This window comes from Zeus faber (genome assembly GCF_960531495.2).
Source record: "Zeus faber genome assembly, chromosome: 7".
NCBI classification, from domain to species: domain Eukaryota; kingdom Metazoa; phylum Chordata; class Actinopteri; order Zeiformes; family Zeidae; genus Zeus; species Zeus faber.
Genome location: NC_137203.1, coordinates 22,492,924 through 22,517,669, shown reverse-complemented (window position 1 = coordinate 22,517,669; position 24,746 = coordinate 22,492,924). Strand labels below are relative to the sequence as shown.

The 24,746-nt window shown below is 41.6% G+C and overlaps 2 protein-coding genes across 4 annotated transcripts; both read right to left on the bottom strand.

Moving 5' to 3' along the window:
• Positions 1 to 535: 535 nt before the first annotated feature.
• On the bottom strand, positions 536 to 10,866 carry dbnlb (drebrin-like b). Of its 2 annotated transcripts, XM_080003892.1 has the most exons (14): positions 10,737 to 10,866; positions 7,631 to 7,686; positions 7,319 to 7,431; positions 7,119 to 7,193; positions 6,660 to 6,806; positions 6,001 to 6,078; positions 5,558 to 5,709; positions 5,409 to 5,463; positions 5,122 to 5,193; positions 4,349 to 4,478; positions 3,265 to 3,339; positions 2,952 to 3,025; positions 2,663 to 2,786; positions 536 to 1,797 (listed from the first exon to the last, which is right to left on the bottom strand). In XM_080003892.1, the coding sequence occupies exons 1-14, from the start codon at positions 10,817 to 10,819 to the stop codon at positions 1,661 to 1,663; spliced, it is 1,371 nt and encodes a 456-aa protein (XP_079860018.1). In that variant the 5' UTR covers positions 10,820 to 10,866; the 3' UTR covers positions 536 to 1,660. The 2 variants fall into 2 exon arrangements, with proteins under 2 accessions (XP_079860018.1, XP_079860019.1); XM_080003893.1 differs by lacking the exon at positions 3,265 to 3,339.
• A 1,299-nt stretch (positions 10,867 to 12,165) lies between these two features.
• ube2d4 (ubiquitin conjugating enzyme E2 D4) lies at positions 12,166 to 24,139 on the bottom strand. Of its 2 annotated transcripts, none has more exons than XM_080003992.1 (7): positions 24,074 to 24,139; positions 21,380 to 21,443; positions 20,970 to 21,001; positions 20,787 to 20,864; positions 20,572 to 20,677; positions 19,509 to 19,602; positions 12,166 to 15,061 (listed from the first exon to the last, which is right to left on the bottom strand). In XM_080003992.1, exons 1-7 carry the CDS (start codon positions 24,095 to 24,097, stop codon positions 15,016 to 15,018), a joined length of 444 nt encoding a protein of 147 aa, XP_079860118.1. In that variant the 5' UTR covers positions 24,098 to 24,139; the 3' UTR covers positions 12,166 to 15,015. The 2 variants fall into 2 exon arrangements, with proteins under 2 accessions (XP_079860118.1, XP_079860117.1); XM_080003991.1 differs by lacking the exon at positions 24,074 to 24,139 and adding an exon at positions 23,274 to 23,557.
• Positions 24,140 to 24,746: the final 607 nt, after the last annotated feature.

Here is a 24,746-nt window from a genome sequence, read left to right as displayed (position 1 = left end):
AGCTGGTCGCAAGTCTGAGCGGCCGTTAAACAGGTAGGTCGTTAAGTGAGGAGCACCAGAAGTATTATGTCCCGGCTCAAAATAGGAAATTTGTTTTCTTACTTGTACCTGAACTTCAAAATTCGAATTTCAAGTTTTACAATATGTTCAGAGGTCCAGGGCCATATCCCCCCCAATATCGATCGATCGATCTTTGAGTGAAGCGCGTTTTCTACGTGCGATCCCACAGTACGATGGAGTTTGTAATTGATGAGTACATTTTCACTTCAATATGAAATTAAGTAATGACACACAAAACTGACCTTTTAAACCATCTCCCGGTCTTACTCAGATACATTTTGCCGTATTTTTGAGTTGTGTAATCAATGGCACTTCTGCCTTTTTAAAATTCAATTTAAAAAAAATCTTTTCAAATTTTCATTTCTCCAATATCCATAGTTAAAAACGAACCGGTCAGGTGATGTTCCTCACCGGCTCAGTGGAGCCCACTGGATTCAACACACAACACCAGAAACTTTTATTTATTTTATTATGAAGAATGTCTGTGCATTACAATATAATCTGGAAAAAAATAAAACAGAATTGATACATGCCCTTCAGATAGATAACCAATTAATTCTCCTTTTTTTTTTAATTGTCAGAGAATAAGGACTTTAGTTAAAAATGTATTATTTGCATTATTCTGTTACCGTATTTTTTTGAGGATAAATTAGAATGCCACCAAGTGTTTTTCAGGACGTCACTTGGTTAAGTTACCTCGCTTAACTTTTTGATCCAGTCACAACTAGCTTTAAGGTCCAGGAAACTAGAGAAATATTGATGACTTGTACAAGACTTATTTCTTGCACAAGAAAGGAATGGGAGGGAGCAAGAAGTATCATTTTAGAAATCACAAAAGGGAAGGTGATGCTCAGCACAGTCTTTTGCCCCATTTTATTTTTTTGCCCATTATTCACTTTAACCGCAACCAATACTAAACCGTGGTTTTGGAACATTTAAAGTTCCATTAAGAATATCTCCACACGCAAAATAAGGGGGAAAAAAAAAAGAAAAAAAAAAAAGACAAATGAAATTTAGTCTTTCTGGAAAGAAAGGAAAAACACAAGGCAAGAGATTATAGCATTGCTGGTACCACCAATTTTACATTTTTTTGTTTTGTTTTGTTTTTTCCTGAAATGGAAAAGAGCAATTGTTACAAGTAGCGACAGAATGAGACCTGAAATTAAAGCAAATTCACTCTTTTAAGGAAACAAATCAGCAAGAGCTCACAATGGAATTTAAGACAATGGAATGGAAGTTACATGAACAAAGGCTGATCATTTGCTGCATCACAATTATAGGTAAAGACTTGAATTTGGAAGAGGCGGGTGTTCAGGCAATAGGCAATTCACAAATCCCTAAACTATTCCATCCAGGGTGTACAACATCAACAACATTTTAGCATTTGCATTTTAGGCAGGGAGAGATATTTTAAATCTTCTGCCCCCTGACGTTATAACCGCTCATTGGTCCATTTCTTGGTCTGTGGTGTCGAGGATCATTTTCAATCAATTGGATTGGTTCACCAGGAACGTGGGCTCTGGCTTTCTGTGTGTCTTCCTGCTGCAGATGCATTTGGGGCTGCCGACTTGCTGGTCGAGTGGGCTTGCCGGGCCGGAGCTTAGAGCAGCTCCACGTAATTGGCGGGGAACATTCCAAAATGGCCTTCCGGGCTGTAGCCCCGCCACCAGCCCTCGTCTATCATCTCGATAGCCGTGATGATCTCGTCGGGGTCGAAAGAGATCTCGGTGTCGTCGGCTGGAGGAGAAAGCGCAAAAACAGCGGCCCGTCTGTAGATTCGATCTCTGGATTACAGTTTCATTTGAGTCACTATAATAATATTGCTTTGAGTGTCAGTTCTTCCACTCGTTTGATGGCGACGGCGACAGGGCTGCCAAGTCTCACCAAAAGTTTGGAGTGAGTCAGTGTTCACGTAACGTCAGGGGCGGAGTTGGGGATTTGGAGGCCCCAGGCAAAACCTATTTGAGGCCCCTTCTCAGCCTCAAACAGTTCATTTCCTGCATCATGGTGAATTTTTATGCACCAATTTGTGCCTTTTCTGCATCAATTTACGGTGGAAATGTCTATTTATATTAAGGAAAACGCAATACTATTGTTTTTTTTGAGGGGTGGGGGCAAAAGCATGTGTTCTAAATATTGAGGGGAACTTATCCCTTTGCGTCCCCTCTGAAATCTATGCTGATGACCTCGCTTTACGCAATCTTGGCTGGTAACAAAAACGGCAGCTTAGATCTTTCCAGTAAACCAAGCGAAATGAATCGTCTCGTTTCAGAAAAGAGACGAACCTTTCAACTGCAAGTGCAAGTGTTTGTGTCTCTTCTCCTCCGCCCACTGTGTCCGTTCGACTCTAATCTGGCTTTTTTTCCCCCCATTTCGACCTATCTGGTGTGAGCAACACACAGCGCTGATAGCTACAGTGAGTGACAAAGGAAACGACATATTTTATGAAGATATGGAATAAAAAACATCCACACAAATTTCCCAGAGCCCCTAGTGTGTGAGGTGCGGCGTGTGAGCTGGTTGAAATAAAAGGCGTGCGACTTGGCAGCTCTGTTACAATGTGTTCAGCATCAGTGTAATGATGTATTAATCAAACACCCACCGGCCTGGTAGTCATAGAGGGCTCGAGCACAGATCCCTCTGTCCGACGTCTCCTCCGGGGTCGCTTCGTAGCTGTTACTCACCTCCTCCTCCGCCACCTCCACCACCTTCTCCTCCACCACCGCCTGGATGGGACACAAGGCCAGATGTAGATTCAGAATGAACACCTTTTTGTGTATGTATGAAGGGGGTCGCTGGAAGGGCAAGTCTTTGAATTTCTTAAACAATAAATAAAAAAAAAAAATGTCAAGAACAAAGATCAAGTGAGAAACGGTGCGGTAAAGGATCACCTTAGCAGGCTCTTCAGGGCGGGTGTTGCGGTCGGTCTCCTCCGCGTAGGTGTCGGCGGCGGCCGGCGCCTCCTCTGAGAACCGAGGAACATCAGAAGAAGGTGACTGGGATTATTCAGGACGGCACTTTTCGTCGCTGCCAGCAGGCGGCAGGAGCAGCGCTTAAAACACGAGGGTTACACTGCGGGGACTGTGTGTATGTGGCAAGGCAAAATAAAAAGGGGCATGAAGGGCAGATGGTGGGATACTGCTGCAGCTAGACCAGTGCTTGGTGTAGTGTGTGTGTGTGTGTGTGTGTGTGTGTTCATCACACCTTGCCACTGCTCCTGGGGGGCGGCCTCCTGCTCATCATACTCATACCTGGACTGCCCATCATCAATATCAGGCTCTTCACACCATGACACAAACACAGACATGCAAATGTTAGGGATGTGCCAAAACAGGCCACCGGTCGCTGGGAGGGATAAGCATCAACTCGTCCTTTTTTTGCACAAAAATGTGCACATGCATATCGCTCAGTTTAACAGTGAAACACGGGCAGCTGATTCAAGTTTGATCTATCATAGTGGCCAAGGTGAGCAGAAATGTATGTTCTGCAAATTTTGACTTTTCGCGTACACCAAGCCGTCGCTTGGAACTCGTACATTCATTAAATAGTATCAATTTGTAGTTTTGCACATCCCTAGTACACATGTAACAAGGAAAACGATCACAAGTTCACACAAATCGAGACCCACACATTTCTCAAACATCAGAACATTCTTGGAGAGCTTCACTCGGGGAAGTTATCACGCAAATGCGTTTCTACAGGGGCGTGCAGGGATGATGCGGATGGTGAGCGAGGAAGGTGAAACAAGACAAAGGAAAGACTTTGGATTCAACTATGTAGGTGAAGTTTGTGGGTTTTTTTTCTGCATATCAGAATGTATGGACATACACATGTATCAACGCTGATGTGTTGTTCTTGTGTGTGTGTGTGTGTGTGTATACACTCATGTTAAGAGGTCAGACCTGCGGCCCGAACAGGAGAAGCAGAGACCGCTGACACAGGAGAGGCTCGCCGCAGGATCGGACTGGCCCGGTCAGACTCATAGGCTTGCTTAGCGAGAAAGGGGCTTTGCAGACGCCCTGAGAGAGACGCACAGAGCCCCCATGCATGCAATGAACGACAAGAGAAAAAGAACGAGAGAGAGAGAGAGAGAGCGAGCGAGAGAGACAGAAAAGACTGGTTAAGCAGAGGAGCAGACATAGCACGGATGACACTGGAAGATAAAGTGGTTAAAAAATGTCCATGCGAGAGAAAAGACAAGAATGGTGCAACGGAGACAACGGTCTCCTCGGAGTTGGGCTGAACAAGCTGTGATTGGACCTTTCGATGGCGGTACGGAGGAGTCTACCTGGCTGGGGGCTGGCGGGCGCGGCAGCAGCAGCAGGGACCTCTGGCTCGCTGGGGGTGATGCCCCTCTCTCTCTGTTTGAACATCTCTCGGGGGTTCAAGGCTCGTTGGGAGATGAGAGACGCCGCCTCCTAAGACAGCGGACGGAGACGAATATACCATAACCCCAAGTAAGCCACAGTTTATTGGACAGCGCGGATCTTCAAGGCATACTCCAGTTTTTTAGGAAATGTGTTTCGTCTCAGCTAGATTAGGACGAGAAGGTCGATACCAATTTCAAGCCTGTGTATCCAGGACTGAGATAACGTCGGGCTCCAGGCTAAATGTGTGAGCTCAACGCAAGGCTACAGAGGGGATCAAATAGCATAGCTCCGGTGAAATACACCTTCATCAGACCAGCTTCTTAAAAGCGGAGCTATTTAAGCGACACATCTTTATGATGAGTAAAAAATAAACATAAAAAACTCCAGTGGTATTAACCTTCTCGTCTCTTCTTCTTGTCGTCTGAATCTGGGTAAGATAGGCAAAAATATTCGCCGCCCCCAAAACATGGGAGTACCCTTTCAAAAGGCTGACCACATCGCTGCTAGAAAGAAAACGACAGGTACGAATTTTCACACAGCAATTTGTAAAGATGGTCCTATACTGTATCAGTTATTTTAAAAGGTTGAAAGATGTCATTCGTTCGGCATGGGTTGAATTATTTTAGGCAGCCGGGAAATAAAACAGGTAGTTTGGTCGAGAAGAGACCACTTTCCAGAAGGGGGAACTCACGTTGGCCTTCTCCACAGATTCCCCTCGCTTCACGCCGGTCCTTTGTGGTTTGCTCTCCTTTTCCTTCTCCTCCTGGTGGTATCAATGTGACGTCAGCGGCCTTCTAGACCGTTCTACCACAAACGCATGCCGCTTAATCCTATATGACTACTAGAAGCCTCTTTTGTTTTTCCCCCGGAATCAGATTGGGCAATAAACAATACCAACTTAACACCTTAATAAGTTCATCCCAGATCACATTACGGTTTGCATGTCTCACGGTCCTGCTGCCCAACAAGACAACTCACCCATTGTTGTTTCTCCTGTTCTCTGCTTTCAGCTTCCTGCTGCTGCTGGTACTTCCTGTCAAACACACAGGGCCGTTTTCATTCGTTGTTTTTGGGACTTTGAAGGGCAAAAGGAGATGAACACTCGGGTTGGGGTGTGCGATGCTTACTTCTGCTGGTCGATTTGCGAGGCCCTCTCCTTGTCCCTCTTCTCCCTGAGCGTGGCCTCCTTGGCCTCCCTCTCCTTCCTCTCCCGCTCCAGCTGCTGGCGCTCCTCCTCAGCCTTACACCGATCCTCCTTCCGCCGCCTCTCCTCGTCTTTCTAGAGAGGGGTGGTGATACGTTTGGTGAAGCCTGGTTTGTACAGCGCACTTCCCAAAACTTAAACATTAATGTGTGTTCACAGTTCCTTCAGCACTGTAGAGATTCTTATCAGTTTGATCTTAGTAACATGTGGAAAGATTAATTAAAAAATTAAAAAAATAATAAAAAATAAAAAATAAAAATGCTCCTGACGGTTCACTGGTTGAAAAGTTCTCTTAATGTTGTGCCGAAACTACATGAAGTTACATTAGTTATGGTTTCTTTGATTTGGAAAGGAAAGGGAAATTACCTCTGCCTGTGCCCAGAAATTGTCTTTATTAGTCTTTTTTATTTCTGACATAGCGTTGGTCTTCTGGTACACAGAGCCCTAGAAGGAAACAAAGCACATGATCACCACGTGGTCAAAAGTTGAACTCCAGGTTTGATACATTACAAGATACACATTTATGTGACGTTATAGTCGACTGTAAGAGCAGACGACTGTAAATCTGCCTCTTCTCTGCTGGTTTACTGAACATTTCAAATATAGAATGGTTAATTGCACCGATGCACGCAGGACCCTAGTTTTAATGAATCGACAGACAAACTTTGCTTTGCGAACAGCAAATAAGCACAGCCAAGCAGTTGTGATGACTCCCACTTAGCTACTGAATTGGAATTATGTCACTGTGAAGACCCCCCCCCCCCCCCTCCCTATGCTGTGAAAACACTGAACACGTTGCAAACATGCTGAGATAAGCCAATTTAAAAAAAAAATGCAACAATGCGATTGTCTGCAAGAGTCATTTAACACTTAAACTGCCTGGCTTTGTGTAAGAAGTCTAGGTTATTTGGAAATTATCGTTAAGATGTCTACCCCATCATCATTTCCTCCACCACATCTACCATTTGATTCCGAGGGTTAGAAAGGATCTAGCAGGACAGGAATGTGCTGAATGCGATGCGTACCACGGGTCCCTGGGGACCAGTGTCCTGGAAGCGCTTGGATTCTTTATGGAAGTTGTAGTTTGCTCCCGAGGCCTTAGCCACCTTTTCTTTAATGGTGTCGGGTTCCACGTCCTCATCTGCCCTCGCATTTATGGTGACATGGGCCCCCTGGAGAACATCAAAATTATTTAAAAAGCTTATTTTCCTCCTGTGAAATAATGTCGATCTGAATTGCCAAACTAATATAAATGCTCTGATGTTATCTTGGCTAATGTGTACTCCACCCAATCCTTTGTTGACATACTTTGGTGTGGGCATGATATGTGTAACATTGACACTAATCCAACAAAGCTGCTGTATTACACAAACTGTGCGTACAACAAGCTTTCCAAATGAATACTCCTGTAACCAACAAAATGGCAGTGTGACAAGGTGGTTTAAATACATATTCAAACTAAACTCTTCAACAGAAGCCGTCACCTTCAGGAAATTTGCCATTGAGCTGACATGATTTGCACACAGTCCTTTCCTGGCATCTTTCACTCCCTCTCCAGTCTGACAAAAAAAAAAAAAAAAAAAAAAAAAAGACATCTATACTTTATCAAACACTAATTGATACACTCAAATTAACAGTGTCATTTGGAAAATATAAATGTTATGCACTGTACAATGGGACTAACCCAGTTGATGAGCACGTATTTGGGCAGGCCTGAATTTGGATCTTCAACTCGACAGAAAGCGTACATGATCTTTCCACTGTTCAGCTCCTCCACCATCTCCTCCAATCCTCCATCTGAAACACCAACATTGCGGCCAAGCAAAAAGCTAGTTGTTTAACTGTGGTCAGCATTCCCCCCCCTCTAACAAATAATGGGTTGTGAAAGCGAGGCAACCGTGTGGGTATTCTAGTTGGAATGCATGCAGCAGTCAGACTAGAATAGTCCTTGCATACAATTTCTAATACAGAAAGAACATACACAAATGAAACTTACCCCCCTTTTCTGCCAGACGGATATCATTACTGTTTCCCTCATAGGTGAACAACGCCCTGTGAGGAAGATAAACAGATTAATGACAGTAAGGGCTGGGGGATCATCAGGAAAATATGAAGAAAATATAGCAACTTCATAACTTAACCCTTTTAAACAGATCCGGTTACTTTTAGAAGCATTGTTATTACATTCGGTACTATACTACATATGGTTACGATTTTTACCAGAATAGACCGTGCCTTTTACAAAATTACATGCTGTGAACTTCATGTGAATGGCTTATTTGGCTTATTTTGAACATTTGAGAAGAGGAGAAAGCGGAATTTCTAAAAACATTCATGACATTCTTGTGTAGGACATTTACCACATCCTCTGAAGTAAGTAAATCTTTATCAGATTTATTGTACTTTTTACAATATTACCTTCTGACTCTTAAGATAATTTGTTATGTTGCATATTATTATCATCATCATCATCATCATCATACATTGCAGGCTTCCACGACATGATATAACTGATAGTTCCTTAATGCAGAAACCCATCCAGTAGAGAAATACTGCAGCAACAACTTCCTCTGCATAAGTTCTGTCACAAGGACAGAACTGATGAAAATATGCAGAAAGAAAACAGGAAGTGTGGGTGCAGAAACATAAAGAGTGTGTGTGGGGGAGATTAGACTGAATATGGGTTATTGTGCATGTTTGTTAAGGAGTTCTATGTATTTTCTATATTGCATTTATTGAATTTTAGTTAAGCCAACTGTTGAATTTTGACGCCTCGGTGGGGGCAAGGTTTTAACCCCTTCTGCCACTGCTGCATAAGAAGTATGCAAATGGTTCCGAACTTAACAGTTAGGATACCACAGTTATGAATTCTGTTTAAATAAACGATAACAATGAGAAAAACAAATACAAGGAATGACAGTCCCAACAGAAATGAATACTTGAAATTGATAGAAATTGCAAAACACAACTGAAAATACTGTGAATTATGAAATAACTAGGCACACTTGTTTTGGATCACATCTTCGAGAGTTGCTTTGAATAAAGAAATAAAATACAATCTGCCTCATTTCAAGTTTGGACTCACCTATCCACACTTCCCCCCCATAAATTGAATATACAACAATACTTTGTCATGTACATCATACAAGTACAGTGCACTGACATGATAAAAGGGCAAAAAAAAAATCATATACAACAAAACAAACAATCAAAAAAAAAAAAAAAAAAGTTAATTTATGTATATGAATATGTGTATATGTATGTACAGTGAGCAGCAAGGTGTGTAGTGTAGTGGAGGTGAATAAATACTTGGTAGAGGGTGGATTATTGATTATGCATTATTTGGACATGTATTAAGAGTCTCCGAGCCCACATTTAAGAGTCAGAGTCAAACTTTGGAATTTGCATGGAGGAGTCACTCGCTATAGCTATTGTTCAGTGTAGGAGACTGGCTCTCTTGCACACTATATACACCACTCAGTATAACAGTAACATACACTCACTGAGAACTTCATTAGGAACACCTGTACAGGTACTTATTCATGCAATTATCTAATCAGCCAATCATGTGGCAGCAGTGCAATGCATAACTTCATGCAGATGCGGGTCAACAGCTTCAGTTAATGTTCACATCAACCATCAGAATGCAGAAAAGCTGTGATCTCAGTGTTTTTGACCGTGGTATAAGTGTTGGTGCCAGACGGGCTGGTTTGAGTATTAATGTAACTGCTGATCTCCATGGATTTACAGTCTAGAGTTTACTCTGAATAGTGTGAAACGAAACATCCAGTGAGCGGCAGTTCTGTGGACGGAAACGCCTCGTTGATGAGAGGTTAATGGAGAATGGCCAGACTGATTCGAGGTGACAGGCTATGGTAACTCAAGACAACCAATCTGTACTACTGTGGTGAGCAGAAGACCACGTCAGGTTCCACTTCTGTCAGCCAAGAACAGAAAGCTGAGGCTGCAGTGGGCACAGGTACACCAAAACTGGACAGTTGGCGACTGGAAAAATGGAGCCTGGTCTGAATTTCAATTTCTGCTGAGGCAGGCAGATGGTAGGGTCAGAATTTGGCACCAACACCATGAATCCATGGGTCCAACCTGCCTTGTGTCAACAGTCCAGGCTGGTGGTGGTGTCTGTGTCATGGTGTGGGGAAGTTTTTCTGGGCACGCTTTGGGCCCGTTAATACCAATCAGTCATCGCTTGAATACCACAGCCTATCCGAGTATCGTCGTTGACCATGTACATCCTTTCACGGCCACCATTTAAGCAAAAGTGGTCTCAAACAGGTTTCATGACCATGAAAATGAGTTCATTGTTCTTCAGTGGCCTTCCCAGTCACCGGATCTGAATCCAATAGAACACGTTTGGGACGTGATAGAACGGGAGATTTACAGCATGGATGTGCAACTGACAAATCTGCAGGAAATGCGTTGATGCAATCACGTCAACATGGACCATAACCTCGAAGGAACGAAAGAAAACATCTTGCGGAATCCAGGCCAAGAAGAATTGAGGCTGTTTTCGGAGCGAAGGGAGGCCCCACCCAGTGCTAGCACAGCGTTCCTCATAAAGTTCTCAGTGAGGGCAAACACAAATGATTTTAAGTTCCTAAAACCCACAGCCTTAATCCGCATCCTAGAACGGCTGCAGTGAACGAAATAGCAACGTAAAGCCAGTGACTCAAACAAGCCCCCCCCCCCAGGGAGCTGCCGAGTGGGATTAATTAACGACGGCTCCATTAATCACCGCTGCTCTCAACAGGTTCCATCCGAAGCTCAGGGGGCTCCGCTCTGCAGGGCGGGGCGGCTCTGCACTCATTTAGACACTTCATCGCAGGGTCCCTCGAACTCCCCGCAGCATCAGCATCATTCACACACAAACATGGCATCGAACGAGTGAGCACATTGTGTAAAGTTAATGATCGGTTTAGCGAACGACTACCGATGATTTTTTTTCACCCCGGTCGTGACTAGCTGGTTACCCATTCACGGAAGTGGGTAAGTCACCTATCTGGCTAACGAGGTTAGCCAGCCTGCCTTACTAGCGCCAGCCCGCTTATGACACCGTTCATGCCTCCGGAACGTTATATCCTCACCAGTTGGTGTCGGACTTCTCATCGACCACCTCCTTGTAGGCGGCTGTCAACGCCGGGCCGTTTTTGCTCAGATTCACCGCCATTGTGGTGGTGTATAGCTAGCCAGCTAGCCACTGTGTCGGGGAGCAGTGGCAGCGATGCAGGAAGCTGCCGGGGCGGGGACGCGAGCGTCCGCGGTTGATTCGTTCGCGGCGAAATAAAACATTTTGAAATGACTCGGGTTTCGGGAGTCGCCCCGGGAAAAGAGCGGGCGAGCAATTGAGAGTCTTCACTCGGACAACATTAATATGGGGGTGGGGGGGGGCAAGGTATTTGGCATAATTCATGTTGCCTGTGATTGATGTACACTTTGCATTCCGGCAAAATACACAATTTTGCCAGATTTTTGCGTTTCTCTTCCGAAAGCAACAATTTGCCCTAAAATAATCCTGGATCCACCGTTTTTTTTTGTTTTTTTTTTCTTCCAACTAATTTTGACAGAATGAAATCATTCCTGTGAGAATTTCACTCACCCGTGCATCATCCCAAAGAAATCACACGAAGAAAGTCGATCGACTCTTTTTTTTTTTTTTTTCCTTTTTCCTGAGTGACTCGTTAAGAACCGAATCTGGAAAAAAAAAAAAAGAGTCAAACCTTGACGAGCTGGTCGACAAGTCCCGGTCGGGGCGTTCGGATACATATCACGCGGCGTCCCGGCGGGGAGGTGCCGTCTTTTTAGGGTGCGCTTGACGAACCGGTACCCAACTCGTTTGTCCCGGATTTTTGATTCCAAGCGTCAAATGAATTTCACGTATGAAACGACGAGACTGTTTTCTCGTAATGATCCGTGCGTTGAACCAGTTGACTGCAACGCACTGTGCCGCTAAACAAAACCCACTCCTGGATCTGGAGCCTGGAGAAAAGGCGGGGCCGGGGGCCCAGTGGAGTCGGGTCCCTGGAATGTGACGAATTAGCGGCAATAACCACAACGAACGCAAACGGCGCAAACATTGCGTTTATCATTTGGCAGATCACACGGGAATTTAATCCTGATATCCCAAACAAGGGAATAGGATTTTCAAATGGTAAATTAGAAATAAAATAATATTTCAACAAAAAAAGAAACCCTGTGACAGTCCAAGTCATTGGTTCTCAAACTTTATTTATTTATTGTTTTTAGTAGTGTGTACCCCTTCTAAGATCTTTTATCAGCTGAGTACCCCCTTTACTGGCATTGGGTGGGGAAAAAAAGAAAACGAACCAATTATGTACTGTGTGTGTGCGCCGTATTCGGTTTTTATAAACATTATATATAACCAACATTTTTTAACACTTACCGCACAGTACCTCAAATAAACAACACCGCCATTTGAGAGGTCTAATTAATGCATTTTACAGACTGTATCTCATGTTAAAAAAAAAAAAATAAATAAAGTACAACGGGACAGCATTAAAACAAAACAAGCTTTTATTTGTTTTGACATAGTGAATGCTTATGTTAAATATCTCATGTATGCACAGGGAGATGGTTGTTCCTGTTGATAAGCACATATATTCCACATCTTAAGCATCATTGGTGTTAGGAAGCTGGTCCTGTATTTCAAAGAAAGTCAGGCTGAATGTTTGGAAAATAATTAGTGTTATATATATTTAAGTCTTGGCAATTTACAAGTCTGCTGTTAAAATGAATAGCCTTGCGTGTGTGTGCGTGCGTGTGTGTGGGGAAGGGGGGCAGCCCTGATAGCATCCTTACAGTTGAAATGTTCTGTACAAAATGGTGGTTAAGGCTAACATTTTAGTCAGAGGTGTTAGGCAGATGAATTGTAATGAAATCCCTGATATCTGGCCGATGGCTGTGAGAAGGTTGTTGAGTGCAAAGCATGCCAAGCTGCCGACTGAACCATGCTGAGAACACATTGGACAAATGAAGTCAATGCAGCATCGCTCACCAGGCCGGCTGCCACGAGGAAACAAGGCTGCACTTAGTATGAGGGTCGGAAAATACAGGACTTACAAATAAATAAATAAATAGCCAAACAAATAAACAAAAATTGTTCTAACGCCAAAAAAAAAAAAAAGACAGAAAAATCAATGTGGACTAGGAGTACTACTCACAACCCATTATCAGAAATGGGTCTGGCAGCGTAAGGAGAGATATGTCAAAGCCTCCATTTTGGGACATTCAGTTCAAAACAGTTGCGCAATCTTTTCTACAATTTCTAGCAATTACAATTAACTATATCTGATGCCAAAAAACATGGCCTACATTCTAACATTTGCAGGTTTTACCTTTTCATGCTTTTCAATTGACATTTCTGTTAAAACCCATTTAACCTTTGTGGCACTTTTAATTAAGTTTCTGGAAGAACGGTCATTTCCCTTTATATTGTGCGCACAAAATAAATGTTTGATTTGAAAATAGTATATGCCAGTCATAAGTCAATCCAACAGCTGCGTTGGATCACATAAAAATATACATAAATCATAACCATGTCAACTTTTGTTGATGCCAAAAAGTTTAACCAGAGTGTTAAGGTTTCAGTACATGTAAGTGATCAATTATACCTCGTCAAATTGCTTAACTGTTGATTAGTACCAAGATAAACTAAACCTTTGCAGACCCAAGGGTAAACTATGAGCATCAAAAAAAAGATGCACAAAGCTTTGTCACCTGCCATGTAAATAAATAGAAACAACTGGCCACAGCTCAAGATGTTTCTACGAATAATATAGGGCATGTGACAGATATTCACCATGTGTACAGTACATGTAGTCTGTCTACAATAAAATGTCAAGATTATTGAAGTTTCTACCTTGATACTTAATTCTGTAATCAGAGCCCATCTTCATTTCCAAAACAGTACCGTGTACAGCCCTATCAATGGCATAATTAAAGCGGTTAAAAAATATTCACATTCACATCCAAGAGTTGTTCAAAAACATTAAAGCCATCTGTCGTGGTGGCAAAACACTGCAGAGGGACCTAGCTACGAGAAGAGGACAAACGGAGGGAAATGACAGTACTTATGGAACAGCATGTTGATATGCAACAAATGGATATCTGGGCCTTGAAGCATCAAGTACTTTCGGAAAAGCCTTTTCACCGTTCGCAAGGTACCATGCCGCGGGTTATTTTATCTGATAAATTGACACGAGATTTTAGATTTTAGAAATACTTTGTCTTACATGTTTGGTGACACGGCCGTTGGTACTTTTTTCCTCACTATGGATCACTGCAGTGCCCCTTTCAAGGCTGATGATTTGGCTAGATACCTGAGCAAGTGCATTGAGGAATTGGCACACAGTTGAACTGCATGTCGAGGAGTAGCAATGTTCATTCCTATATGTAATGATTTACATGTCATACAATTGTAGGACTTCATGTACGCCGATACCAGCCATGAATCTATACTGAAAAATGAGGCAAAGGTTGACATGGTTGAGGGAAATGGTACAGGACATTCCACGCTGCCTTTAGATAATGGAGCCCTCAGGACAGAACGACATGAGGCACCTTGTTCTCATAGTAGCTATCCAGTCACTTTCAAACTCAAATACTGTTGCATCCCCTTACGCAGTGAGTATTAATATAATCCTTCAGTTCTTTCACATTTATCTAAGGGCAGACAGTGTTTGTTGACCAGTCGCTCGAAACGCAGTGAGCAACAGAGAACTGCCAGTAATAAACATGCACCACTTTGTGCTCAATAGTTAACATTCAGACCTCAATTGCACATCTACTTAAAAAAAAAATTAAAATAAAAAAAATAATAACATACAGAAAGGCCACTGAATACATGGAATTACAGTAACAAGACATCCAGTGGGACATAAACTGTACCTCTGAAATGAGAGAAAAGGTGTTCTTCTGAATCAACTAAATAATTTGCCACTTAACAGAAAAGATATGACGTCAATACCAAGAGTGATGACAGTGATCTCGATGAGTGTATGAGCACTAACTATGATTAGAGTAATCACAATAGCAGTAGTAAAAGTCTGAATATGTCGGTGTAGACTTAGAGGAAGTTCCAGCATTCCGTATAGGAGTGGCTTCAGGAGTACACCAGGTCCTGCTCAGCAGATCCACTTGATTCTCCGAGGAGAGCGCTTGGCAACAGCACAGCACATGGAAGCCAGATGGCGCCGTAGCCCATATTGCTTCCTTTTCCAATCAGTGGTTTGTTGTGGAGTTTGTTTTGTTTTTTTTTCCCTCTTTTGTTTTGCATTAAATATCAAATACATGTTTCTAAACTTTTTTTTTTTTTTCCTCTCTTGTATTTTGATCTCACTGGCATTCTCACATTGCATATTTCTGTGTCCATTCTCGTGCTAGTCTGTTGTACCTGTGGGGGAGAGAAGAGGGGAGGAATTTTTGATTAACTTCTTATCTTCTGCCCATCTTGTCTCTTTAGCATCCCACAAGCAATGACTCAAAAGTGTTAAAAAAAAAAAAATTCAAGTATGTTTTCTTTTAATAGTGATTTGTCGATTTGATTTACATTTGTAACTCAACCTCGCCCCTTTTAGTATTCCGCGGGTTGGTTAAAGATGGCAAATTATATTCCTGAAGTCTAACTAAGACACATTATTTGGGATATTCTGAGCGGTGGAACTAATCATCTCTTACTTAAAGAGTCCCTCCAGGAATTCAAATCCTGCCATCACAAGAATTGATGCAAATACAACCAATCCCTGCATTATTCGGGAGAGCTTGCAATTTTGTCAAATCCCCACGATATTTCTGAATAAAATTGCAAATTTTAAATGACTGCATATTTATCTCATCTGTACCTTTCACGCATGAAATGAAAGTAATGCCAATATGATTGTTTATTTGTCTCACAGGACTTTACACTGTGCCATCACACGTCGGCTATTTGATTTAAAAAAAAATATTTTGAGTAGCACCATAGTGTAACAGGGAGTCACCTTGGTGTTTGAGTGACTGCAGCTAAATGACTCCATCAGTTATTCACACCGTAGCAGTCTCCTAGCGAGGCTCATCACATCGTTTGCAAGCTACTATGGCTAATTATATATACAAATTTATCCCATTCGGATATACCCTTGAAATATACCCTTGAAATGCATGCAACTTTCTTGGTCGATTTCGATTTAAAAAAAATAAAAAATTCTGACCTGCTGATTCCGATTTTGTTCAATTCTGATTTTCATTCAATTGTATGTTCGTAATAAAACACGGACTATTAAATATCTTTTAAATTGTCGTGGGATCATTTTGAGTTTATATGCGTGGTCGGAGAAATTAAATTTCTTAACATTTGGTCTCATTGGGTATATCTCTTGTACATCAATGACATACATCATGTGATCTGATCACGCTCACATGATTGGACAGCTGCACATGCGGACTACACTGCTTCAGTTACCACAATAGTGAGATTGCTAATTTTGACAGTGTGTGTTTACTTTTGTTCATTATTAACTGTAGAACAAAAATAGGACATGGAACGGTTACTGAGTTCCAATAAAACAGAATATGGGAATGTCACCAAGTTTCAGTCTAATGCAACCTGTAACTGTACAACATATAACCAACATGGAAATGTCCAGTTGAAACTTCAAATGAAAGTCTCCTTCACTTTTAACTGCAAATATACCTTTCTATTGTACCTCATTCCCACTGCACCAAAAACCCGGTAACATCCGGCATTTGTCACCCGTGGGAAAGGAAAAACCTGGGTCTCAGTACCGGGGACGCGCGTTGAGGTTCTGGATGCTGGCGTATTAATAGACAGGTATATCCCTGTATCTTTCCATCATGTCATATCACATTAAGAATCCAAAATCAAAATCAGAAATTATTGACTTTTTTCCCCACATGGGAGACCTTGAAATTGTTTGAGTGTGGGGATCGCACTGTGGGGAGCACAGTGGGGAACCCCCACGCTCCCCACCAGGCTCAGAGGCACTCCAGCGTCGCCTCAAGCCGCTCCCCGCCGCCGAAGGACCGGTGCTCCATGTTGCTTCTACTGTAGTGTTGGGTAGTTCATTAATGATCCGAATCTTTTGAACGGCTCAAAATATATATATATTTTTTCAAGTTTTACAGTTTTCTGCTAATTTACCGGCGTGTTTGTGATGTTGAATGTGACGCACCAGAAAAAACGGCATTTCTCCTGGCAATGGGAAAGGTATCAATCGCCTATTTTTAGCGGCTTGGTGTGAAACCGGTATTATATTTATATGGTACTTGCCATTCCAAAATGAATTGCAATCATTGCAAAAAAAAGTAATAACAATAAATGACCGACTCTTCTCATTCTCGTTCGCTGGTACTCACCGTGCATTAAACCAACTGAATCAAATGGAATGACTAATTTTACTGAGTGACTCGTCAAGAACAGAGTCTCAAAAAAAAAGTGTTTCAAGTTTCAACACGAGTGGAGCTCATGCACTACGAACAACTAGAGCAGGCGCTCTGCTGCAGTGAGAGATAGAAACGCAGTCTGCACAATTTAGAATATTGTCAGGCGATAAATATTCATCCAATCTTCATTTACCTTGAAGTACCTCCAAACAGCCGACATTTTAATTTTTTGCTCTCTTTTTTTAAATGTCAACTATGCAACTACTTTACATGATGTTGGGGTCGGGTTTGAGTATCGGAGCATCTTGACGAGTACATGAGCACAGTATCGGGCGCCTACATTTGAACAGCACAGAATCTGAAAAATATATCACTGAAAACAGATATATGATGTTAACATCACGGCACAATTTTGTGATTTTTACTCCCCCACTTGCCACTTCCTATTTTATCTCAGCAATGCAATGCGTCTGTGGATAATAAAGTACCGCTAGGTGTCAGTGGATGTTGAGTAAGTGAGAGGAGAGGGAGGGCTCACAGAACCACGACCATCTGGTTCTATCCAAAATATTGTTTTCTGTAATTAAATTACAATATATATATTTTTTTTCTTTTTGCATAGTTTCAGCAGGCATTTGGTACCTGGGTATTTTGATCAAGAATTGCGTGGTTGGTACACAAAATGCGTGCAGGTTGGCGGGTCTGAGTGCAGCACTTTAGAGGCTTCTGGCTTCTTCTTGTCTCTAAAAAATGGGGAGGATAATGGGCAGAGTTTTGGGGCAGCCACTAAACTAACAGAGGAGAGTGAGGGGTGATTTTCAAACTCTTGTTGCAAAGCAGCATTTAGACACCAAGAGCATTTATCAGCAAGCTACTGATAATAAATCGTTAAATAAAAACGGATGGACAACCACCTCTATAATTAGTATTAATCTAGTATAGAATTAGGCCCTTCTTCCATTGCTCCATGGTCAAGTTCTGATGCTCACAAGCCCATTGTAGGCGCTTTTGGTGTTGGACAGAGGTCAGCATGGGCACTCTGACAGGTCCACGGCTATGCAGCCCCATACACATCAATCTGTGATGCACTGTGTGTTCTGACACCTTTAGAAGGCTGCACCCGACTCAGAATTTTGTCAGTCTAATCCTGATTCAGCTGTTCAATGCAAATATTCAATTTGGGGGGCAGGGGGCTCTTCCTATAGGCGAGATGGGCGGCCGCCCAGGGCGCCATCCTAATAGGGGACGCAGAGAGGGAGTGAATGGAGCGCCAAAACTGTGTTTCGATTTTATGCCTCCTTATGGAACGAAACAGGTACGTATAGAACAAAACCGTGCATAATGGGAACACCCCCGATCACCCCCTCTCCATGTGTAATGTGCAGAAAATAATCTTTAATTCTATAATTCCATGAGTCATCCCCCATTCCACAGTGCCCCGTCCCTGTACTGTTTTAGTTGTTTTATTTGGAGGAACAGGGCACAGCGACCGGGGAGCATGGAGAGCTGCGTTCGCATCCATGTCCAGACATGGACGATTCACACATATATTTTACAAATATAAATATTTACTTATGATTGCCCTAATTTATAAATCCTTATTAAAATGTTATCCCTGTATGTTTTGTTAGCTTCTATTTGTTTTACCCTGTTATTTTAATGCACACTGACTGACAAAAAAACCAAAACCCAACGACTGCCCAACTTTAATAATCCTGGTCAACTGATGGGCTTCAAACTGATGATTCTACTCCTGGACTTTCCTGGGGCAGACCTACGGCTTTCCACCATAGCAGTATTAACTTTTCACCAATCTGTGCTACAGAAGCTCTTCTGCGGGATCGGACCAGTTGGGCTAGACTTCGCACCCTACGTGCATCAATGAGTCCATGGGCGCCCATGACCCCGACTTCGCTTCCCTGGTTGTCCTTCCTTGGACCACTTTTAGTAGGTATTAACCACTGCTTACCGTAAACACCCCACAAGACCTGCCGTTTTGGAGATGCTCTGACCAAGTCGTCTAGCCATCACAATGTGGCCCTTGTCAAAGTCTTTTAGATCCTTACGCTTGCCCATTTTTCCTGCTTCAAACACATCAACTTCAAGAACTGACTTTTCACTTGCTGCCTAATATATCCCACCCTTGACAGGTGCCATTGTAACAAGATGAGCAATGTTATTCACTTCAACCGTGAGTGGTTTTAATGTAGTGGTTGATCAGTTTATGTATTCGTGCGTGTATGCACGCACACACATACACACACACACGCACGCACGCACGCACGCACGCACGCAATAACTGATAGTGTCAGAACAAACAAAATAATATATATTTGTGCAATTACTCCGATAACTGATAATATCAAAACAAAATATACCTATATTTTGTTCTGATATTCTTATCAGTTATCAGAGTGTGTGGTGTGTGTGTGGTCAGAGTATAGATGTTTTACACTCACTTTTCCCTGTCAGCTTTGTATGTATGGGCGATCTCCGGTACCAGTGGGTCGTCCGGGTTTGGATCACAAAGCAGAGAGCAGATCGACAATAGAACTACAATAGAATTATGCAGATGTTATTAGTTATTAATTAGATGAGAAGACAATCACAGCATGAGGATTAACAGAAAAAATGCTGTGGACACCTATTGCGTCACAACAGACCCAACACCTACGTCATGTCATATCCTCAAAAATGGCATGATTTCAATTAGGGCTGTAACTAACAAATGTTTTCAAATTATTTTCATAAACTAGAAATACGTTTTTTCAGTTATTTGACAAGCATATGAGACTATTTTAAGTTATAACGCAACAGTGTAACACGATCATAATAACAAAATGCTCAAAGTTATTTGAACCCAAATAGGCATGTTTAAATTGGTTGATACAGGTACTCCTCGCTTAAAGGACCGAGTTCCGTTCCTGGGATCAGGTCGTTAAGCAAATTGGTCGATAAGTGAGGACCCGTGCTATAGCACGGTAAGGGGGCGTGGCCATTCTGAACACTAATGTAGTGAATACTGACAGACTGCGGGAAGGAGACAGACTGAGAACGGTGTCGCGCGATGAGATGCTTGACGCTGAGATGCCGCGCACACAACGGTATTGTACACAGCATACAATACAGACTGGTCAGAGAGCTGGTTGTAGGTCCGAACATTCGTTAAACAGGTAGGTCGTTAAGTGAGGAGTAGCTGTATGCTGATAATATTGCCTAACATTACAAACCAAGCAGTTTAAAATATAGATTTTTATTTCATAATATGAATGCAATATAGGTTCATATTTTTATCAGATGTGAATAGCACTTTTCTTTAAACAATGCATCATTAACCACTTATTCCATTGCTAACATTTAATTTGATTAATATTCTCTCAATCCATAAACCCATTACTTAGTTTATTGTTTCATCCTCACAAAATTACAACAGCAATATGTAAAACTTAACTGGAATGGATTATATTCAATTTAGTATTTGCTGTATTGAATATGGTAAATATAAATCAATATGCTCCATACCTTTTGATACTGTAAGCGCTGGTGACCATTGTGATCGAAGTATATCAAGACAAATACTTCCGTTGCTGTTAATATTAGGATGGTAAATTTTTGTTGTGAAAGCAACCTGTAATAAAAACAGATATAAGAAAAAAAATTAAAGAAAATCGTTGGACACAAGTCAAAATGATTCAGTGCTTCATATGTTGATAAATTAGGTGGTCAGCCTTATTCACTTTTGGCGGTTTGAAGGGGTAATCTGTGGGGAAGTGAATGGTCAGGAAAAACACGCCACCTTGATAAGGGCTGTCATTCTGTGGACATATAGCAACAAAAAAGTTAGTATGGGGAATAGCAATTTTTGGGTAATATATCTTATATAGGCAGGCGAATGAAAAAGGGAAAAAAACAACACTTACAGGACCCATTATTGTTGCTTGCCAGTGAAACACTGGAAAAAAACAACACGCCATTTAATCGGTGCATATATTAAATATTTATCATAATATTGTTAAGTTGCTACATTACCGTCAGATACAACCCCCACACCCACAACTCTTGGAAACGCATTTTGTTTGCCTGCTTGGCTTTTATTGTTACTATCTGATGGCCTCCTTTTAATGTAAAGCACTTTGAGTTAAATGTTATGTAAGGTGCTATAAAAATAAAGGTTATTGTTGTTATTATTATTATCATTAAGAAAATACAACCACAATATACTATGCAGCAAACACATTAAAAAAAATGTAAATCCTTTGCACAATATCAACTAAAGAGTTGTGAAGATCATGTGGGGAAATAGTAAAATAGTATTTCTCTAGCTACTCACAGTCATCTCCAACTGGTCCAGCAGAACACTGAGCAGGTGGGTCCCTCTGCAGGTCCGTTAGTTCCTAAACACAACAGTTCATTCATAGTTAAATATTAACCTTCAACACTCAACAAGAATTTACTAGAGAACACTGTTTAGATGTTCTCCCACAAGAGCCAGATCAGGTACAATGCCAAAGAATTTTGGATAACCCCCCTCCATATTAAACTATTGCTAGTGACAGTGAAGTTGACAAAGGTTTTCCTGATGATTTAAGCAAGCAAATAAAATGAAAGGAAAAGACAAAAAATACATGACTTTTTTTGCAAAAGCTCTAAAATTAATACATATTATTATTTTATGTATGTTTGTATTCTACTTTAAATTCTGCAAACAATAATATCGTGCAGACTTTTACCTCGTGTGTTTTCTTTGTTTTTGCCAGGTGCCAACTTCCTATTTGAATATGATTTTGTTTATGTTTTTTTTTTTATATTTCATGGAATATACTGACATTTAAATATCTTAGAAGTCATTTGTGTGTAGTAGTAGTATAATAATGTCTCCCGTTGCACTACAATTATAATCTCCATAGGAGAGATATTGGCTCAACAAATTGGCTCTATTAACACTCCATGGAATTCTCCCCTTTTGGGCTTGCTTTGAGCAAAGAGCTCCAAATTATAGTTGGGAGAGCAAAATGGAATCTACATTTCCAATCGATTGGTCGAAAAATCCAACATTACAGATGAGAGAAATACCCACTTTAACATAACATACAGCTGATTTATATAAGAAAGGACTAGAAGTGGCTTCCCTGATTCAATTACATTTCATAAACAAATGACAATGTGGATGGGAAGCACCCCAAGACTCTCAGCAGCTCTTCACATGGCCATTCTGCTTTATAAATACACTCCATGGCCTGCTCCACTGCCCCATTTGCCATCCCATATATGGCAGCACTGACACTGGGGTTCAATTTTGGCAACCTGCAAGCAGCTGTCATGCAAAGACCAGCCAACATGATCAACGGTTATAAAAGTTATAGCCGACTTCAAAAATACTGACAGACGAGAGTTAAATTTATTAGTACAGTAACAGTAGGCCTATAGTGTAGTAACTAACACCTAGTGTGTGCCGATGGGCTCTGAAACTCCGCGCATTCATTTGTTCATACATTAAGAACTAGCGCAGTCACAATAGCGCAAACTTAGTTGGCGAAGAATTGTTATATAAATAATTGATATTAAGAATTTAATTGTGTATTTTACGCGGATTATTCCACTATAACAGTGGCATAACATAAAAAGTAATAATACATTTCCACCTATCGCAGAACAGTCATTTGTTGTAGCATAAATGAGGAGACTGTACATTTTGCTCACTCGCACTGAACTCAAACTCGCCTAATTCACATTGTATTTATTGTGACATTTTCTCACATCGGTTTAAGATTTATTTGGTTGGAAACATAATTGGGAGAATCAAGCGATTTTACCAAAATAAACCAAGATCGCGATATGCGATCAGGCGATTGTGTAATAATAACGTCGGCTGTCCGTATAACGAACACATAGAGCGGTCATAACCAGGTCTAAAATCGGGGGCGTTGGGGATTTCAAATTTGAAATATGACAAGATCAAGGTGTCAGAATTGAAGAACGGCCACAGTGCTTCATTCATAGCAAACAATGCGCCGACGAGCCGCTAGTGGTGCTGAGCTCGTCTTTGTTTGAACATTATTTTCAACCAAACACAAGAAAATGAAACAACTAGGCCGAGGGCGAGACACAAAATAATGTGACATTCTGTTTGTTATAATAATTACAAACACCCCCCCCCCAAAAAAACGCGTTGGTATCACTCGCATAGCCACTGAATACACCCAAGCAGCGGTGTGAACGCTCACCTTTTGAATCCTCTTCAACGCCATTGCCTAAACGGCTACGCTAGCTAGCTTGACAGCTAACAGTTAGCACCTGACATATACAAATTTTATTTCGGTCTGCCGGTGCTGCTTTCGAATCGCACTTTTCGCGTCGTGAGCTAGATCGAACGCATAGCGGTCTGGAGAATTCCTGGGTTTGTTTGGTTTGTTTTTTTTGTTGGTTTTTTAAAGTGTAACTTCCCGATTTAGAATGTTGACAACCCCTTCCTACTTTAGCTTTGCTACAGAGCAGCCCAGACGCCTCAGCCCCCTCGCTCTCTTCTCGTCTCCCCACTTCTCGCTGCCTGACAGACAGGCTTGGAAACATCGCGAGGCTTCAATCGAACACATAATACATCCACGTTTGAAATTTCAAATGCACATTTGGCTCGATTTACACACACACACACATGTATATATATATATATATAGAATAATTATAACATTACAGATGTGTATTATTTTGATGACATTTATTTGAATATAAATTATGAACAACAATAACACAGAAAAGAAAGCAAATCATTGCCATCCAGCGTTCAAGTTCAAGTTCAAGTTCAAGAGGTTATTTGTCACATACATGTATGCAGTGAAATGTCATGACCCCCCCCCGGTGATTACGCACAATAAGCTCTATAAGTTCTCAAATATGCTGGGGCGGCGCCACAATCGCGATTCTGGGTTCTATGATTAAATAACAGAAAGAATTGTCTGTGTTGTATTAAACGTGCATTTTAAACGCTCCTAAATCAACCATAGCTTAACGTACCTCCAGTACTTACCTCACAGAGTAGAAATCCTGGCATGTCACAAAGCGTAGAAGTCCTGGCAGGTCACAAAGCTTCAAATGGCTCAGACGTGTGTGTGTGTGTGTGTGTGTGTGTGTGTGTGTGTGTGTGTGTGTGTGTGTGTGTGTGTGTGTGTGTGTGTGTGTGCGTGCGTGCGTGCGTGCGTGCGCGCGCGCGCGCGTGTGTGTAAGCCACAGGGTTGATGTCACATAATATTTAGGCTGACAATAAATACATTTTGATAATAATTAATTGGGAATTAATTTGAGCCCCAAACAAACAAACAAACCAACTATCAAATAAATAAATAGATAAGTAGATCGCGAGCTCGTATTGTTTGTTCGGTCCCAAACTCCAAAAGTCACAAGTTTATGGCAACAGTTTATTATTCCCGTCTTCTCTCAAAATAAGCGTTGACCAGCGCAGCAAAAGGTTTGGGTCGCTTACACGCTGAGTTGCAAAAGAGTCATTGCAACAGACACCAGTGACGCTGCATTCTCGGGAGCATTTTCAAATGTCTGTCAAGAACTTCTAGGGGGTTGGAAGGGAAACGTGGACACGCTGAGACGCCGGGATGTCCACAAGATGTCGCTATTTGAAAAGAACGAGAGGTCCAGGAAGAACTGCTATAGGAGCCTATACCATACAGATTGAACCCATATGTTAG

What these genes read in the sequence shown, in the direction of transcription:
- dbnlb (XM_080003892.1), bottom strand. Translation starts at nt 10,819, where the DNA reads ATGGCGGTGAATCTGAGCAAAAACGGCCCGGCGTTGACAGCCGCCTAC. An exon ending in AATACGTGCTCATCAACTGG is followed by an intron (nt 7,194 to 7,318) that starts GTTAGTCCCATT and finishes TTTTTTTGTCAG; the next exon opens with ACTGGAGAGGGAGTGAAAGA. An exon ending in AACAGGAGAAACAACAATGG is followed by an intron (nt 5,194 to 5,408) that starts GTGAGTTGTCTT and finishes TGATACCACCAG; the next exon opens with GAGGAGAAGGAAAAGGAGAG.
- ube2d4 (XM_080003992.1), bottom strand. Translation starts at nt 24,097, where the DNA reads ATGCCAGGATTTCTACTCTGTGAG. An exon ending in CAGGATTTCTACTCTGTGAG is followed by an intron (nt 21,444 to 24,073) that starts GTAAGTACTGGA and finishes TGTTGTGTTTAG; the next exon opens with GAACTAACGGACCTGCAGAG. An exon ending in AGCGCTTACAGTATCAAAAG is followed by an intron (nt 19,603 to 20,571) that starts GTATGGAGCATA and finishes ATTCTATTGTAG; the next exon opens with TTCTATTGTCGATCTGCTCT.